Genomic DNA, 18,741 nt, shown 5'->3' with positions numbered 1-18,741 from the left:
TCACCTTCTTGTGGCACTGGGTGCCTGTCCGTGGTGTCAGGGCCACAGCGGTGACGGCCTCTGCCACTTCCCTCCACAGACGCCGGCTGTGGCGTGGGGCAACTCTGCGGCCGTGCCCGGGATACAGGGCGTCCCTCCTCTGCTCCACCGCGTCCCGGAGCGCCTCCACATCGCGTGACTCGAACCTCGGGGCTGAGCGACGGCCAGCCATCCAGTCGGGTGTTGCGGTCGGGTGTTGCGGTCGGGTGGGGGGGGAGCTGCGCGGCCTTATGTGCCGTCACGTCGTGCAGCGCGTATGACGCTGCACGGCGTGAACCATTGCGCAAGCGCGGATCCCGTCACGTCGCTGCTAGCCCATTTCGGGCCGGAGACTATTGGCCCATTTTTATGACGTGACGCAAGTGGGATTTGCGCCGTTTTTTGCGCCGATCGGCAGACTTTCCGCCGATAACGGAGAATTTCGCCCATGAGATGTGCTCACAGGAACTGTGTGATGCCAGGGGATCTTTAAAAGGAAGCAGTTATGCAGGATCACATAGAAGCTGGTCACCCGCTGTGTAGGTTTCAGATAACGGAGTTAAAAGGGTAATTGGGAAATGAGCAGCTGGTGGTAGCGGTAGTTACAGGAGGCGCGCTCCCTTTTCAGCGAGATGACTCACACCAGTTGCTTGTGTGCCTAAACAAGTCATAAAACAACCTGTTTCTCTAAATCCCACCTAGTAAGGTTAAGATAATTAGGAGAAAGTAAGAAATTAATTCATAGCCCACAATATTGTTCAGGTGCTGTGTGAAAAGGCAACAAAAATAAATAACTTGTGAGGGTCTGTGTATTTTGCTGAAGTATAAATCCTTTTCCCGCCTGAATGTGATTCCTTGTGTGTCTGTAAGTGCTGTTTTTGTGTCTGTAGTCTTGCCTTTGTATGTTGCTTTAAGACATTTCCTCACTTGTTTAATGTGTGTGTCACGTATTTCTAGGGGTGCATTGAATTATGAAGTGTGAATGTGATCACTGCTTGTGCCTAAATATTAGGTAAAATTGTGAGTTAGCAGGGTTCTGTCCTCAGAACCTATCGCTGGGAGAGAATGCTGAGAATAGTTGTATGTAATTTAATAGCTGTGAGAATCTGTGCGTTGCTTTTGTTTTACGTGGATGTTCATAGGATTGTTTTATTAAGTTAATCTTGTCTTTAGTTTTAATTATAAGCATTTCTGAAGTTTAAAGCACGCATAGCTGTAGCGCTGACGCAATTCATTTTGGTTAGCATTGTTTTAAAGCACATGCTTTGTTTCTCTGTTTGAGTGCGGATAGTGTTGGTGTGCTTCAAGCTTTAATGTTTTTCTGACTGGCATTGTGAATTCCTGATAGAGGGTTCAGTGATTTAAGTCAAAAAGCTAACAAAAGGGAAATATAATTAAATAAAGTTTCTTTTTCAGGCCAAGAACTGGGAATCATGCTAACTGGCCAGACCCAGAATTCCAGGATATTGTTGTTACACATGTGGGAATTCTAGACTTGATACAAATTCACACATGTTTGAATGAGGTTGTTTTAGTTGGATAGGGTTGATTGGCATTTGTGATCTTTGAAATGATTATGACAAATCCTGCACTGGGCTGATCTTGGGTTAAAAACTTTGTGTACGGCTTAAAGAATTGTTGCTGACGCAATTATTAAAATGAAAAAGGAAATGTTTGAGATTGGATACTGCAAAAAACTTTATAGAAGGAAGGGAATATTACAATTGTTTTCAGAGTAAATTTGCGGGGGGGGGGGGATAGCGGTGAGTCTGGCTGGTAATTCCAGTGCACTAAAAAGCGATGTGTCCATTCAGTGTTTCCGGTGTACTAAAAAGCGGTGAGTCCATTCATTCAGTGTTTCCAGTGTACTAAAAAGCGGGAGTCCATTCAGTGTTTCCGGTGAACTAAAAAGCGGTGTGGCGATTCAATGTTTCGGTGCACTAAAAAGCGGTGTGTCCATTCAGTGTTTCGGTGCACTAAAAAGCGGTCTGTCTGTTCAATATCTTGGTGTACTAAAATGCGGTGTGTCCATTCAGTGTTTCCAGTGTACTAAAAAACGATGTATCCGTTCAGTGTTTCCGGTGTACTAAAAAGCAGTGTGTCCATTCAGTGTTTCCGGTGTACTAAAAAGAAGAGCGTCCGTTCAATGTTTTTGATGTACTAAAAAGCATTGTGTCCGTTCTGTGTTTCCAGTGTACTAAAAAGCGTCGTGTCCGTTCAGTGTTTCCAGTGTACTAAAAAGCGTCGTGTCCGTTCAGTGTTTCAAGTGTACTCAAAAGCGTTGTGTCCGTTCAGTATTTTTGTGTACTCAAAAGCGTTGTGTCCGTTCAGTGTTTCCAGTGTACTAAAAAGCGTCGTGTCCGTTCAGTGTTTCAAGTGTACTCAAAAGCGTTGTGTCCGTTCAGTGTTTCCAGTGTACTCAAAAGCGTCGTGTCCGTTCAGTGTTTCCAGTGTACTCAAAAGCGTTGTGTCCGTTCTGTGTTTCCAGTGTACTAAAAAGTGTCGTGTCCGTTCTCTGTTTCCAGTGTACTAAAAAGCGGTGCGTCCATTCAGTGTTTCCAGTGTACTAAAAAGCAATGTGTCCGGCGGTGTTTCCAGTGTACTAAAAAGCAATGTGTCTGGCCAGTGTTTCTGGTGTCCTAAAAATTCAGTTCTGTGGAAGGATTATTTAGATCCAAAACGTTAACTCTTGTTCCCCTCCACAAATACTGCCAGACATACGGAGTTTATCCAGCATTTTCTGTTTTTATTTCAGATTTCCAGCATCTGCAGCATTTTGCTTTCATTGCAGGTAAAGAGGGTAACCTGGCAGAACCCCGATCAGGTGAAATGTTTTTTTTTAAACATTAGTTGGGCAGATGGAAATGAAAATGTTGCACGTTAAGATACTCACAAAAACACAATGAGATGACAGATTAGGAATCTGTCACAAACGTAGTGGCAATTACTTAGCAATCCATTCTTTATTTTGCCCCAGAGTTTCTGTTTCTCATAATTAATTGAATAGTCTTGGCAAGTAAAGATCACAATCACACTGGCACCAAACTTACAATCGCACTGGCACCAAACTACACTCACAGGGGTGACATGTTTAACCTAGCTCTAATGGCATGCTGCTGAGAATCCAGAATGCACAAAGGAGAACCTAGGAAGCAGCTTTTATTTGTGGATTAATAAGATCAAGCATACAATCAAGCCCAAGATCAAGTGCAATGCCTGTCCTTGTCAGCTTGTATAACTCTCTCGTGGAGACCATGCATTGGAATTGGTTTTTGGAGAAAGTAAGGAGATGTGCATTGAGGCAGCACGGTAGCATAGTGGTTAGCACAGTTGCTTTACAGCTCCAGGGTCCCAGGTTCGATTCCCGGCTTGGGTCTGCACGTTCTCCCTGTGTGTGTGTGGGGGTTTCCTCCGGGTGCTCCGGCTTCCTCCCACAGTCCAAAGATGTGCAGGTTAGGTGGATTGGCCATGATAAATTGTCCTTCGTGTCCAAAAAGGTTAGGTGGAGTTACTGGGTTACAGGGATGGGGATGGAATGGAGGTGCGGGCTTGGGTAGGGTGCTCTTTCCAAGGGCCGGTGCAGATTCGATGGGCCAAATGGCCTCCTTCTGCACTGTAAATTCTATGATTCTATGACTTTGTAGCTTTGAGAAGGAAATAAAATTAAAATTTTAAAAATTAATTTAACTCACAATGAAATATTACTTTAGTTACATTAACATGTCAGAGAAATTTATTTAAAGATTGGAATCAAAACCCCCCCAAAAAACCATTAGGAAACAATGGGGACTCCTTAAAAATATAAAAATATAGGGCCGAGGTTTGCGGCATGAATGACAGCAAAGCTGTTAGCATTTAATTTACTCCCCTGAAGTCCTCACATGCGCAGCTAATCACAGAAATCCAGATGTACTGTCAATGATTCTACAGTTCGAGATAAGAGTGCGCTGCTGAAGTTACCCCCAGACTGCAACCATGTGGAAATCACTGAAGTGTTGACAACTCGCTCTTTTATGCTATCAATCTCATGTGAAAACGTTACACCTTATTGAATGCGATGCACCGGTTTTTGAATGGTGTACTTAGTTCGTAATTATGCTGAAAAGCCTTACTACCCATGAAATGTTCTATTGGTAGAATGTCAAATTTCTTATGATAAAAGTTCCCATATTTTAAAGAGGTTTATATTTCAGCTTCTACATTCTGGATGTATGCCGTAATCATTTCTTACAATCTCTGCAAAATATTTAATTAAAAAGTGAAAGATTCAGTGCGCTTTACTACCTGATTTGCTGTCTGTGAGAATATTTCAATGCGATTGGCTGCTTACTCTGCCTGTTCACATCAATATTGCTGGATGCCTGGAGATTCCTTTGCCTCGGTGCCAGAATCAAATTGATGTTGGGAAGGGGGAAACCATGCTACAGAGATTGCTCGATCTTTGTGGACCACTTCCTTATAAATCAGTGAACACCATTCCTTTTTGGCTGCCCATAAAATCTGGGCCAAAATGTTATGTCCATTTACCAAAAGTGGAGCAATTTGGCAATGTGGGTGGTACAGGAGAAGTAGAAAATGCAGTAAATATGATTGTGAGGGCATAGGAGGTTGGAAATTTATTGCTAATCCACCCCCCCCCCTCCCCCTCTCCCTCCAAAGTCTGTATGCATTGCACACTTTTTAATGCTTGAAACTGGACAATATATTTTAAATTCAAAAATCAGCACAAAAAGGAAACCATTTGACTTGCAGAACATATCTGACTGGTGAAGTTCACGTTTGAATAGGAATGCATATACGTTATATTACTCTCTGTGCTGATGTTTGGGCAGACATTGGGAAATAGGTTTCCCAATCAGAAACTATATCCTACAATGGCTGGAAACATTAATAGAAAACATATTCACCTGCTCTTTTTAATATTTATGGGGATCATAGAAATAGTTTTGCGTTCAAATACTTGCCTATGCCAGGGATGATGTGGAACAAATCATTGACTTTTTTGTCTACAGCGGTAGTGATAATGTTTACTTGTGGAAAGGCGTATGCCACAGAGTGTACCCCCATCTCTGCCATCAGCAGGGAGATGAGAAAGATCTTATCCTCTTGTACATCATGGTCCTGTGGAGGAACACCAGTTAGACAGAGTAAACCTTTCTGCCTCATTTTAAAACCGCAATCTGCAAAATTGGTTAAAACATTTAGGGTGGAATTTAACGGAAACATTTCTAAGTCCATTTGTGACAGGTGTTGCTGCTCTGCCGGCGAGTTCCCCACTGCTATCAAATGACACTTAGTCACTTTTTTGGGCCCCGGGGAGATTCTCACCGGTTTAGCCCACACTTCAAATCTTTTTCAGCATTGGGGAGATGAACTCCGAGATTGAGCCGCCATTTTGAAAGGGAGCCCCGATCTCGAAGTGAGCTTGTGGGTCCCGCACCCCCCCCCCCCACATCCCTGGGTAATGTCACCCACCCCACACACATGGGCATTACCCCCCCCCCCCCCCCAAGTGAGGGCACTCTGCTATGGAGTCCCTCGAGGCCCCCCTCTTCAGGCTCCCCAAGCTTTATCCATTCGAAGGACACTTGTGTTTGCAGTGCAGGTTAATCGCAAACTTCAAATCATGCACATCTTCAATCAATGGCACAAAAGAGAAATGTTGGGATTCTCCGACCCCACGCCGGGTCGGAGAATTGGCGGCGAATCGCGCCACCCCGCCCCAACATGCGATTCTCTGCAGAGTGGAGAAACCGTGTCATTGGCGCTGGCGTGGCTGGCGCAGCGCCAGTCGCGGGCCGCTCTACGTGGCTGACCCACCGAGTCTCCGGCCCGAATGGGCCGAGCAGCCGTAAGAAAAGAGCCGAGTCCCACCGGCGCCGTTCTATCCTGCTCTGGGCCGCTGGGACCTCTGCGTGTAAGGGTCGGGTGACGGCCTTTGGGGGGGGGGGGAGGGAGGGGGGGGGGTTCTGACCCTGGGGGGGGCCTCCGATGTGGCCTGGGCCGCGATCGGGGCCCACCGATCGGTGGGCCGGCTTCTGGCCAGGGGCCTCCTTTCCTACGCGCCGGCCCCTGTAGTCCTGCACCATGTTGTATCGGGGCCGGCACGTTGAAGGAGGCCACTGCGCATGCACGCGTTGGCGCCGGTGCCACTGTGCATGTCCTTGTTGGCGCCGGTGCAAATGCGCATGCGCGGATGCTGCGGTGCACAGTTCGCGCTGGGATCTGCAGCTGGAGCGGCGCGAACCGTTCCAGCACCGTGCTGGCCCCTGGAGGGACCAGAATTAGTCCTGGGAGCGGCCCGTTCAAGCCGTCGTAAAACACGACGATGTTTACGATGGCGTGGACACACTTCTGCGGGATTGGAGAATCCCGTCCAAAATATTTCAACAGGAAGAAACCTTTATGCAAAAATCTAAAAACATTTGATTGTCTTGTGTCGAAAGCCGATCAGGAAAGGATAGCTGTCATAAAGAGGAGAAACATGCCAAGTCTACAATCTGAAATCAAACAGAAGGTGCTGGTAATACTCATCAGATTCATTAATATACAGGTGAACATTTTGGATAGAGGCCCTTCGTCACAACTGAATCCTGGTTAAGGGGCTCCACTCAAAACGTTACCTTGTTTTCATGTGTGCCAATGTTGGCACAGCTGCATATCCAGCTTTTATTATTTTTCTTCTCCTTCGGAAGAATAGCTGCATTCAATTGGAAGCAAATGTTTAAGTTGTTTGGATGGCTTGGGTTAATTAATTCAATCAACTATACATCCCATTTGTAGAGGCATGCGAGTCTTCAATTTAAATAAATGTCCCATTAAAGCACCATCTGAAGCAATGAATTACACTGTTCAAAAGGTTAGATGACCTAATCAAAGAATATTTCTAATCCAAAAATCTAGATAGCATAAAAGTGTTCGTCATCTATTTAATAATTTTCACTGATTAACAATCCAGGCAATTGCTTGTGGATATGGGCAGATTTTAATGCCCTCCCCAGTGGCCAGTTTGGTGGTGAGGGGAGACATATGTCTAGGTGGGAGGGTGGAGGGCGGGGACTCTGCCACCTTTCCACCCCACCCCGGTTAAGTCCATGGCATTGACCAGTAGCTCTGTGGGCAGGACCACCCTCCGGGTCCTGGAGTCTGGGAAGGTCCACTGCTGTCCCGTTAAGCGCCTGAGTGCTTGGCGGGCCTTCCCTAAAATGATCAAAGTGGGGCCTTGGGCACTCCAGCCAGCAGGCAAGATATACCTCCTCTATTAAATCCAGCCCCATGTCCAGTGATCAGCACCACCTACCTCATAGTACAAAAGGAATTCACATCTCTGGGTGTGTTGATGCTAGTCATCGTTAGTCTGTGGCTATCAAAAGCAAATTACATTTAAACTTTGAAAACTGCCTGCAAGATAAAACTGAGCCAGGTTTGAATGTACAGACACCAGGAATTAATTTTTGCCAAATTGTGAGCACCGCTGCTCCGTGTCGACAAAAGGTTTAGGGTAAATGACACCGGTCTGGCGACCCAATGTCATCATGTCAGTTTCTGCTAATATGTTAGGCAAATAGGTGCTGAAATCAGCAGCCTGTTCACCATTTTGAAAATTTTCATTAACAAGCTGTTAAACATGTGAACAACCCCATGATATAAAGCTTTTCAGTGCCACCTGCATTTTTGGACTTCGGATATAAAAAGTATTTGGGACACTTTTACACCAGCCATAAAGGGGTTGCATTAAGTGTGGTAGAAAAAGGTCTGCAACCAGGACCATGGTTGAACGTACCAGCAGATTCTGGGCTCTTTACTGACAATTTCTATTGTTGTTGTGCCTTCAAATGAATAATAAAGACTGCTTGGAGACCAGGAGCCTTTATAATTCTCGCCGTGACTGTGGTATTACCCATCTGTCACATGCCATCCCAGCCTAGAGTGTCGATTTGAGCTTTGAGCCTTCCATTGCACAACAATTTCTCAGAACCCACAAGTTATGTATTCACACCAAGGAGTGATTCATATTCCTCGTTGTACGTAGCTGCAACAGTAACTCAAGGCCACAAGAGTTGGTTATATTGTGGCATCTAAAAATAGACAGGAGAAACATTGATAGTAATTGCAAGGTTTGGAAGGGAGCAAAGCGACAGGTTCGTGGTCAGGAAGCAAGCTTCTTTTGCACGTAGAATTGGCCTCCTTCCTGTTGGATGGCCACTAATTGGTCATCTGAAGCTTGATTGGATGCACAGAGATGGCGGTGGGGTGAGGGGGAGTGAATGGACCCCACAGTTTACCTTCCGCTTCCCTCACCCCACTAAGAAACGTAAGGTACAGCCTGGTCTCTGCATCACATTTTCCACAATGGTTAATGAATCAAATTGTAAAAATAGGTTAAACTATTGAAATATTGGACACAATTCCATTACCGCGGTGCATTCAGCACCAATCGAGGCACGCTGGGCATGATTCAGATAATCATACTTAAATTAGCCACTGGGTTCATTTAAATATGCGTGGCCTACCAGAGGCCGCATTCCCCCGGCGCCCGGGAGTCACTGGCTGCACTGGCAAGGCTCCGATTAGCACTGGTCTCCACATGCGGAGACCAGGCATGATGGCCACTCACGGGGTCTCGGAGGCAACTAGAGCCCCCCTGGTGGTCAGGGAGAGGGCAAGGCTGTACCCTGGCACTCCTGCTGGAACCCAGACACCCAGGTTGGCACTGCCGGTGTCTGGTTGGCACGACCAGCGGCACTGTTCTTGTGCCAAGCTGGCTGTGTCAGGGTGCCAGGTTGTCACTGCCAAAGGCAGGGACCTGAGGGGGGCCTTGTCCCTGAATGGGGAGGTGAAGGGGGGGGGGTCCTGAAAGGCGGGGAGGTGAAGGGGGGTTCCTGAAAGGGGGTGGGGAAGGGTCTCAGCGACATTATAGTGGGGAGTCCTCACTTGGTGTGGGTGAGGGGGGGGGGGGTAGGTAATGCCCATGTCTGCTGGGGGTGGCATGTCCTTGGGTGGGGGGCATGGGGAACCGTTCTCGCGGCAGGCAGGGCAGGAGAAGCCCTTAGACATTTTTTGGGTGAATCATGCCCATTATCTCTCTCATTTAAGAGGTAATTTTCCAGAATGTGCCAATAAGGCAAGGCTCTCCTGCTGCTAGCATTTACCTGGAAAATTGTCCCCTAAATTGTGTGTTTCCATAGCTATAAGGTCTTATAAGGAATCAACTCCAAACATTAATGAGGCTAAAGCAGTTTTTCTTGGCTGTCAATAGACTTGTTAAGAACCTGGTAAAGTTGGGTCTAAGGGCCTGACAGTATATGACGGAATCATATTTAGCAATATAGCAGTAGAAGCTAGCTCACAAATAAACAGTGATTGCAATCAAAATTAAAAGATGAAAAATAAAGTGGTTGAAAGTTATATGTTCCAAAATAGGATCTGATATTATCCAGACGTTCAATCTTACCAGCAACACCCGGATTGCCATCAAAGCTGCAGCCCCTGTGGACACTGTACAGTCCATTAAAATGACATGATCCTCACTGATATCCTTTGGCAGTCTCAGGTAATGAAGCTAGAAATTGGGAGAAAGCAATTTTAAGAGCTGGCAATAACAATTTACAGTCCCTCAAAACAAAGAGATTTAATAGCATGGGTTTATTCAATTCTAATTGTTATAGTAAACCTGATTGCGTACAGTCAAAGCACAAATAAGCAGTGGAATTGTATTTTTTTTACCTCCGGTTCCCCTGTAATGTGATTAGTCTGGATCAGGATTTTACCAACTGTCACATCTTTACACACTGCTCGTAAGGCCGGCTCCATTGTCTCTCCCGCTCTTAGAATTGACACTCCTGTTATCTTTAAGGAGGATTTTAAAAAAAAGCAATGACAACAAATAGAAAGACTCTGCTCGTAACACACCATTGTTTAAACCAATGAACTGAGAGCAACCTGGTAGGTTTATTTGCTCCATTAACAATTTTCTATACTACATTGATGACGGGTTGCCTCTGTGAAGTCCAGGATCTGGTCCTGCGGTTGTCCAAATGTGACATTAATTCATGTATTGATATCACACAGCAAATCTACTGAAGCCATACATTACATATATAATTATCAGTAAAAAATATTATGCATCTCACAGCTATGGAAAGCGACAGGGGTCCTGTTTGTAACAGTATTGACCTAGCATTGTACTTGCTTAATATATTTTTGTTCTCTCACTAAAATATTTTAAGTTAAACATTCAAAAACATTTTTTGCTCTGCACTATACAGTGGATTTGCAGTATCTTCTTAAGATGCAAGGACATTGGCCTGGATTTTGATCTATTAATGCTAATAATAACAGAACTCACTGTTTTATTGGATAAAACTGAAACAACTTATTCACCAACTTTTCTTTGCAGTTGCTTAGCTCTCAATCGGAATTAAAAAGATAACTTCTTGTTGATAATGACAACTAACATGTAATTAAACTCGAATCACTAAGCACACAGTTAATAAGTGGGCAATATTCATATTCACGTAACTGTATTGAAAGATAGATTAATTAGTCTCTGACTTTCAGTTTCTGATAAACTCTAGTCTCCCAGAACTGGCTGCCGCGAGAAAAATCTCTTTCTCTTCCATTTATCCAATTAATCATGGAGCAGCTATTGATTTCTTATCTAGTTCAGAAACAATTGGCGCGATTCAGCGGAATCAAGTTAAAGTCAACGGTTCTTTGCCAGGTTTTTTTATGCCTCGGCGAGGAAGTCCCAATTGAGGCCACTCTTAAGTAATTCCCTGCACTGCCAAGCTTAGCTCGCCAGTGAGAAAGATTACTCGTGGATCGGGGCGCCATTTTTAAAGGCAGACCCGATCTTTCGACCCCCACCTCCTCTGCACCCCTAATGCAGCCTCAGGACCTCAGCCACTTCACCTAACCTACCTCTTTCGCGGTCCTCAAGCCCCCCTCACTCCATCTTTTATGGGCAAGGCCCCCACCCCGGCCCCGACCACTGGCAACTTAATACCTGGGCACTTTGGCATTGCCAGGATGGCTGGGTTGAGGTGTCAATGGTGAGGTCAGTGAATCCCGGGCCCCGGGTGAATTGGGAGAGCACATATTTAAATCAGCCGAATATACTTGCTTGCTGATACGCTGATGAACTGATATAGTTACCCTGCACACAAACTCTATCAAAGTGATGCTACCAAAATGTCATTTCTTGAACACAATCTCACGCAGATCAATAATCAACCATTTATACGTATCACACATGTCTAATTCTCCCATTGGATCTTTATACAATGCAACATTATTAAGATAACTAAAACACAGAAAATGCTTACTCTAGATTCATATGAGACTTTTAAACAATAACATTTTGGGCAGCACGATGGCGCAGTGGTTAGCATTGCTGCCTCACAGTGCCGAGGTCCCAGGTTCGATCCCAGCTCTGGGTCACTGTCCGTGTGGAATTTGCACATTCTCCCCGTGTTTGCATGGGTTTCACCCCCACAACCCAAAGATGTGCAGGCTGGGTGGATTGGCCACGCTAAATTGCCCCTTAATTGGAAAAAATTAATTGGGTACTCTAAATTTATATAAAAACAATAACATTTCAATTATTAAGAAAGGGTAAAAAATAATTTAAGAATGGCGCAGTTTCTAGCTGATTGTTAACATTTTGCTCATGATAAAATGGCACTCGAGTCAAATGTTGTTCATACTTACTCCTGTGCCATCAAATCTTCTCCCTTCATAGTTCTCTCCTTGCAGTGTCTGGACTGTGCATGTCTGCCACAAAACAATAGGCAACGGTATTCTCATCAGGCAAAGTATGTACACTAATTATACCAGCCTTCTCTCTCATAACATGAATACACAATTATTCAGAGATCATTAAATCTATAAGCACCTCTTGAAAGTTTTAACACCCCAACCCTGCCCGCAAAAAAAAATTGCAGGAGAAAGGTTGTGGGGGCAGAGGTGGAAGGCTCCGATTGCCTGGGAGACCCCCAAGTGCCATTCTGAGTGATCCCCCGTTTTTGGAGACCAGTGTTGAATGGCAACCGGTCAGGGTCTCCTCAGTGAGGCCGGTAGATCCCGGGAGCCGGTTCGATCTGGTTTCGACAGAGTTAAATGAGTTTTTCAACTCACTTAACTCGGAGAGTCTGGGTCCCACCCATAAAGGGAAGGATCCAAATCGCAACGTCTCGCAAGATCTCGTGAGGAGTAATACTGTCGGGAACGCTGGAGAGACCTCTCCCAGGATCTACCAGCTACATCCCATCCCGATTCCGTTGGGACGCGGCTGGTAAATCGCGCCCTAAGTCAAAGGGGTAGGTTTTAAGAAATGCCTTAAAGGAGGAATGCAAGGTAGAGAGATGGAGAGACATAGAAGCATAGAATCTCTACAGTGCAGAAGGAGGCCATTTGGTCCATCAAGTCTGCACTGACCATCCGAAAGAGCACCCCAGCTAGGCGCATCCCCCTGCCCTTTCTGTGTAACCCCGCCTAACCTTTGGACACTGAGGGACAATTTAGCATGGCCAATCTGCCTAACCTGCACATCTTTGGACTGTGGGATGAAACCGGTGCACCCAGTGGAAACCCACACATAGTTGGGAGTGTACTCCGGAGCTTGGAGCCTCAGCAACTGAAGGCATGGTCACCTATGGTAGAGCAAATCTGATTGGGAATGCACAAGTGACAGGTATTAGAGGAGTGCAGGTATCTCAGAGGGTTGCAGGGTTGGAGGAGATTACTGAGATAGAGAAGGCAAAGCCATGAAGAAATCCTAAAAGGTGGACGAGAGTTTTAAAAGGCAGCTAGAGAGCGGGAAGGTCGAGTGCTGAAGGGTTTTTGTCATAACCTGCCTGCTTACCATTGGCTGGGGACTAATGACAATCCCACAATCCTGTAGGAGTATGAGCTTCCCCAATGAGGGGGGCGGAGAAACCATTAGTAAACGCCAAGTATAAATACAGCTGGCCAGTTTAGGAACCAGCAGGAAGGAGTGTGCAGCAAGGGAAGTTGTTGCTGCTGTTACATATATATATATATATATATATATATATGTATGTTATTGTAAATAAATGTTATTACTTTGTATCCTTAAACTCGTGCTGGATTCTTCGTGGCCCTTACAAAACTGGCGACGAGGATGGGATGTGAATAGCTGTCTACACTGCTGAAGCCACCTCCCTGGATTTTTGTTGGATACAGGTTGGAAGTTGTTTTCTATTATACCATGCCTCTGTACTGATGTTTGGATGTTTTTGATGCTGCGCAGGAAAGCTGGAACCAGTACGCACAACGGATGTGTTACTATTTCCGGGCAAACAATATCACCGAAAACGAGCGCCAGGTGGTCATATTGCTCACCGCTTGCGGCCCACATGCGTTTGGGGTGATTAGGAGCCTTACGTACCCAGCTGCGCCGGACACCAAAACGTTTGATGAACTTGTGAATATAGTGGGGCAACATTTTAACCCAACCCCGTCCACGATAGTCCAGCGTTACCAGTTTAATACCGCTGAGAGGACCCCTGGAGAATCCCTTGCCGATTTTCTATCCAGGCTACGCAGGATTGTGGAGTACTGTGACTATGGTGAGACTTGTCAGAAATGTTACGCGACCGTTTGGTTTGCGGTATTAACAATGCGGCCACCCAGAGAAAGTTGTTAGCTCAGGCAACATTGACTTTTCAACAGGCCATTCAAATAGTATTGTCCCGAGAGAGCGCAGAACGAGGAGTGCAGGAGCTACAGGGAATGGAAGTGCATGCCTTGGGGCACAACCCCTTCTGTCTGAAAACGTCCCCCCGCGCTCCTGCGGTACCTTGGGCGAGGCGACGTCCGGACCGACGCCAGTGGCCGGCGGACATTCCTCCCCTTCTCCAGAGCCAATGGATGAGGAGCCATGTCCGTGTGAAACTTGTAGGCGCCGACCCTGTCACGGACTCCGGTCCTGGGGGCGTCAGAGGCGCCATCGTTCCGACCGAAACTGGGACCAGCCCAGTGGCCGTAACTGGGACCAGCCCAGGGGCCGTACCTTCCATGTGGATGAACCTGCGGCGACTACTCCTGAGGACGTGGAGACGGAGGACAACTGCCTGCAGCTGCATTGTGTGGCAGCTCCCCGTGTGGCCCCCATTAAGGTGACAGTACGGGTCAATGGTCACCCGCTTGAGATGGAGTTGGACACTGGCGCAGCGGTCTCCGTGATCGCTCAGAGGACATTCGACTGCATCAAGCAGGGTATACAGACCCTTACATTAACACACTCACAGGCCAGGTTGGCCACCTACACAGGGGAACCACTGGATATTGCAGGAACTACAATGACCCCTGTTGTTTATGGACGCTAGGAGGTGCGTTTCCCACTTATCGTGGTGCCATGGGCCCAGCCTGTTGGGTCGGAACTGGTTGCGTCATTTGCGGTTGCAATGGCAGCACATCCTCCAACCAGTTTCTGAAGGGTTGACTGAGGTGCTAGGACGATACCCAGATATATTCCAGCCTGGTTTGGGGAAAATAAAAGGGGCCGTAGCCCGTATCCAAGTCGAACCAGGAGTCACGCCGTGCTATTTCCGGGCGCGCCCGGTGCCTTACGCCTTGCTCGAGAAGGTAGAAGGGGAGCTCACTAGTTTGGAGAGTTTGGGTATTATCAGGCCCGTCCGTTTTGCTGACTGGGCAGCACCAATTGTACCTGTAATGAAGCCAGATGCCACAGTTCGCTTGTGTGGCGACTATAAACTTACAGTTAATACGGCTTCCCGCCTCGACCAATATCCAATGCCTCGCATAGAGGATCTCTACGTGAAGCTTGCAGGTGGACTCTCGTTCACAAAATTAGATACGAGTCACGCCTACCTGCAGTTGGAGCTGGGCCCTGCCTCCCGACCATATGTAACGATTAATACACACCGGGGCCTGTATGAATATACACGGTTGCCCTTGGGAGTATCCTCTGCCTGTGCTATTTTTCAATGTGTTATGGAGGGCATTTTGAGAGGTTTACCACGTGTTGCTGTCTACTTAGATGACGTTTTGATTACAGGGACGTCGGAGCAGGAACATTTGGAAAATCTGGAGGCTGTCCTTAGACGCTTTTCGGAGGCTGGAGTCCATTTACGTTGCACAAAGTGCGCATTTCAGGCCAAGGAACTAGTCTACCTGGGTTATCAGGTGGACCGCGAAGGTTTGCACCCCGTCGCAGAGAAGGTGCGTACAATTCAACAGGCTCCCGCCCCGACTGACACTTTGCATCTTCGTTCTTTTCTCGGTCTCGTAAACTATTACGGGAAGTTCCTCCCCAATCTGGCAACTACGCTGGCCCCGTTGCACCTTCTGCTAAAGAAAAATCACACCTGGGTTTGGGGTCAGCCGCAAGAAACCGCTTTCCGGCGGGTAAAGCAACAATTGTCGTCGTCTGGGTTACTAACCCACTGTGATCCTGGAAAGCCTTTGCTCGTCACATGTGATGCATCCCCGTATGGTATTGGGGCCGTCCTGCCCCACAAGATGGAGAACGGGGCCGAGCGCCCGATAGCTTTCGCCTTCCGCACATTGACTGCAGCGGAGAAAAAGTACGCGCAGATCGAGAAGGAGGGCCTGGCAGTGGTTTTTGCGGTGAAACGCTTCCACCAGTACGTGTATGGCCGCCATTTCACTATCGTGACTGATCATAAGCCTCTGCTGGGACTTTTCAGAGAGGATAACCCAATACCGCCCATTGCTTCCGCACGGATCCAGCGCTGGGCTTTGTTGCTTGCTGCACATGAGTATTCTCTGGAGCACAAACCAGGAACGCAGATAGCAAATGCCGACGCACTGAGCCGATTGCCTTTATCGACCGGCCCCATGTCGACCCCCACGACCGGTGAGGTGGTTTCAACCCTAAATTTTATGGACACCTTGCCTGTCACGGCATCACAGATCAGTGAGTGGACCCAGACGGAGCCAGTCCTGTCAAAGGTTCGGCACATAGTCCTGTATGGTGGGCAGCATAGACAGCTCCCAGGCGAGTTGCGGGCATTTTCCTCCAAGCTGTCAGAATTCAGCGTGGAAGACGGCATCCTCTTGTGGGGGACGCATGTGATTGTCCCGGAAAAAGACCAGGAGCTGATATTAAGAGAATTGCACAATGGGCATCTCGGTGTGACCAAAATGAAAATGTTGGCCCGGAGTTATGTCTGGTGGCCAGGCCTCAACACTAACATTGAGAAGGTGGCCCAAAACTTCTCCATTTGCCAGGAGCATCAGAAGCTTCCGCCGGCCGCGCCCCTACATCACTGGGAATGGCCAGGGCGGCCTTGGGCATGCTTGCATGCAGATTTCGCAGGCCCTTTTCAAGGATCCATGTTCCTTCTATTAATCGACGCCCAGTCTAAATGGCTAGAGGTGCATAAGATGCAGGGGACAACGTCCGGCGCAACAATTGAAAAGATGCGTTTGTCTTTTAGCACGCATGGCCTCCCCGAGGTGCTGGTTACGGATAACGGTACTCCATTCACGAGTGAGGAGTTTGCGAGGTTCATGAAGGTGAACGGCATACGCCATATCCGCACTGCCCCTTACCATCCAGCTTCAAATGGGTTGGCAGAGCGCGCAGTGCAGACATTCAAAAGAGGACTAAAGAAGCAGTCTTCCGGATCAATGGACACGAGACTGGCTCACTTTTTGTTTACGTACAGGACCACCCCCCATGCGATGACTGGGGTAGCTCTCGCAGAACTCCTAATGGGCCGGACACTTCGCACCCGCCTTAGTATGGTTTTCCCGGACATTGGCGCAAAAGTACGCCGCACACAAGAACGGCAGGGACAGGGATTTTCTCGGCTTCGGCTGTTTGCGCCCGGTGACCCAGTGTTCGTTCGGAATTTTGCTGGTGATGCCCAGTGGGTTCCTGGCGTAATCTTTCGCCAAACGGGCCCTATATCTTACCAGGTGCAAGCCCAGGGTCGTCTCCAGCGCAAACATGTAAACCACGTTCGGTCCAGAAGACTATCCCCTCAAAAGATTCCCCACCCCCGGAGCTCATTTCTACAGCCGCAGAGACCAGAGACAAGGGAAGGTAGTCCTCACAATCTTCCACTGGTGCCTCACTCAAAGCCTGCACAGGTCGTTACAGAACCGAATGGAGATAGAGACGCTGACATGATGGAGGCAGCAGACTCTGACTCCGAGATGGAGACACAGGACGCATCAGAGGGGGAATCCTCGGGACCACAGGCCGTGCATGTACAACCGTTACGCCGTTCATCACGGAAGCGCCGGTCTCCGTCTCGTTACACGCCGCCTGATTCAGCGCCGCGTGCAAATGGTGTCCGGCCTGGGGCAAAACGAGTCCGACGCCCTCCTTCGCCAGGGTCTTCGGTGGATTCCTTGGACTTTGGGGGGGGGAGGGATGTTATAACCTGCCTGCTTACCATTGGCTGGGGACTAATGACAATCCCACAATCCTGTGGGAGTATGAGCTTCCCCAATGAGGGAGGCGGAGAAACCATTAGTAAACTCCAAGTATAAATACAGCTGGCCAATTTAGGAACCAGCAGGAAGGAGTGTGCAGCAAGGGAAGTTGTTGCTGCTGTTATATATATATATATATATATATGTTATTGTAAATAAATGTTGTTACTTTGTATCCTTAAACTCGTGCTGGATTCTTTGTGGCCCTGACAACAGTTTTTTATAAAATTAGTTATAGAAAGTGCAAAGTAGTTAAAGACAGCAGATGTTGTTACGTGCAGGGGCCCGCCGAGCACAGAACACAGACCTTTGGGATTTGGTTTCTGTTTTCAGTTGTTTCAATACTCAAAATGAGATCATTTCAAAGATTTTATCCTCATTTTGAAACTCGTTCATTGCCTCACACGCCACTTTATCTGAGTGACCTATTGTCTCATGTTACCATATCTTATCATCACTTCTCGAACAACAGATTTGCCTGGTCCTCCATACCCTTCTACACATGTGTTTGGTCACAATACGCCTGACCATTGGACATTCTTCCAGCTTCTGCCCTCCACATTTTTCTGCGCCTTTTGTTCCCTGCACATTTTACCATTTCCCCTCGTGGCTATTGTTTTGTTGTCCCTCAATGTAATGCACTCGGGACCATCATATGAAGATTGCCGTTGAAACTCTGGACCAATAGTTATTTTAACTACATCGGCTGCTAGACGTGTGAAAAAATAGTATTAAAGTTTATGGGAGCAAGCAGAACAGAGGGATTAGAGTCAGCTCAAGTGGAGAGTAAAAACAGCCAGTTTCTGTGCAGTAATGATCTCAGAAAAATGTATGTTACTTATATACATACCCGGAAAGGCAACAATGAAAGTGTATGCTCTATCAGTAGTCTCATCAACCTCTTTGAGTAGAATATAAATTCATCTCGACTTGTGTCTTTATTTCTGAAAAGGAATAAGCTATAGTCACTTCTCTGGTTGTCCAATTGAAAATGCACATAACTTATTCTTGTAAAAACTATGTTTCATTAATAATATCGAATATAAAACACTAGCAGACCAGGCCATTTATCAGAGATAGTTTATTAAAAAAAAATAATCCCCAAACTTCATTCATTAACAACTGGCTTTTGTGATGTGTCTCTCCTTTTTCTGGTCCTACATCACTCATACTTTATTATCTTTTGCCTCGACACACTACATTTTCTAAGAAAACTTGTTTCACAGTACATGGTTCGAGATGATGCATATTTTTGGTGGCTCTGAATCA

The 18,741-nt window shown here is 46.9% G+C and overlaps 1 protein-coding gene across 5 annotated transcripts in view; it reads right to left on the bottom strand.

Annotated features, from left to right (window-relative positions):
• The window catches only part of LOC140428432 (uridine-cytidine kinase-like 1), a 163,304-nt gene that overhangs the window by 9,286 nt on the left and 135,277 nt on the right, over positions 1 to 18,741 (bottom strand). For 4 of the 5 annotated variants that reach the window (XM_072514873.1, XM_072514875.1, XM_072514874.1 and 1 more), the window contains exons 10-14: positions 18,323 to 18,416; positions 11,731 to 11,793; positions 9,745 to 9,867; positions 9,473 to 9,580; positions 4,983 to 5,139 (exon numbers count right to left, since the gene is read on the bottom strand). In XM_072514873.1, the coding sequence (XP_072370974.1) occupies positions 4,983 to 5,139; positions 9,473 to 9,580; positions 9,745 to 9,867; positions 11,731 to 11,793; positions 18,323 to 18,416 (545 nt within the window). The remainder of the gene's footprint in view (positions 1 to 4,982; positions 5,140 to 9,472; positions 9,581 to 9,744; positions 9,868 to 11,730; positions 11,794 to 18,322; positions 18,417 to 18,741) is intronic. The other variant, XM_072514877.1, reaches the window with a different exon arrangement.

This window comes from Scyliorhinus torazame, chromosome 8 (assembly GCF_047496885.1).
Source record: "Scyliorhinus torazame isolate Kashiwa2021f chromosome 8, sScyTor2.1, whole genome shotgun sequence".
Lineage (NCBI taxonomy): Eukaryota > Metazoa > Chordata > Chondrichthyes > Carcharhiniformes > Scyliorhinidae > Scyliorhinus > Scyliorhinus torazame.
This window is presented reverse-complemented; position numbering and strand designations above follow the sequence as displayed.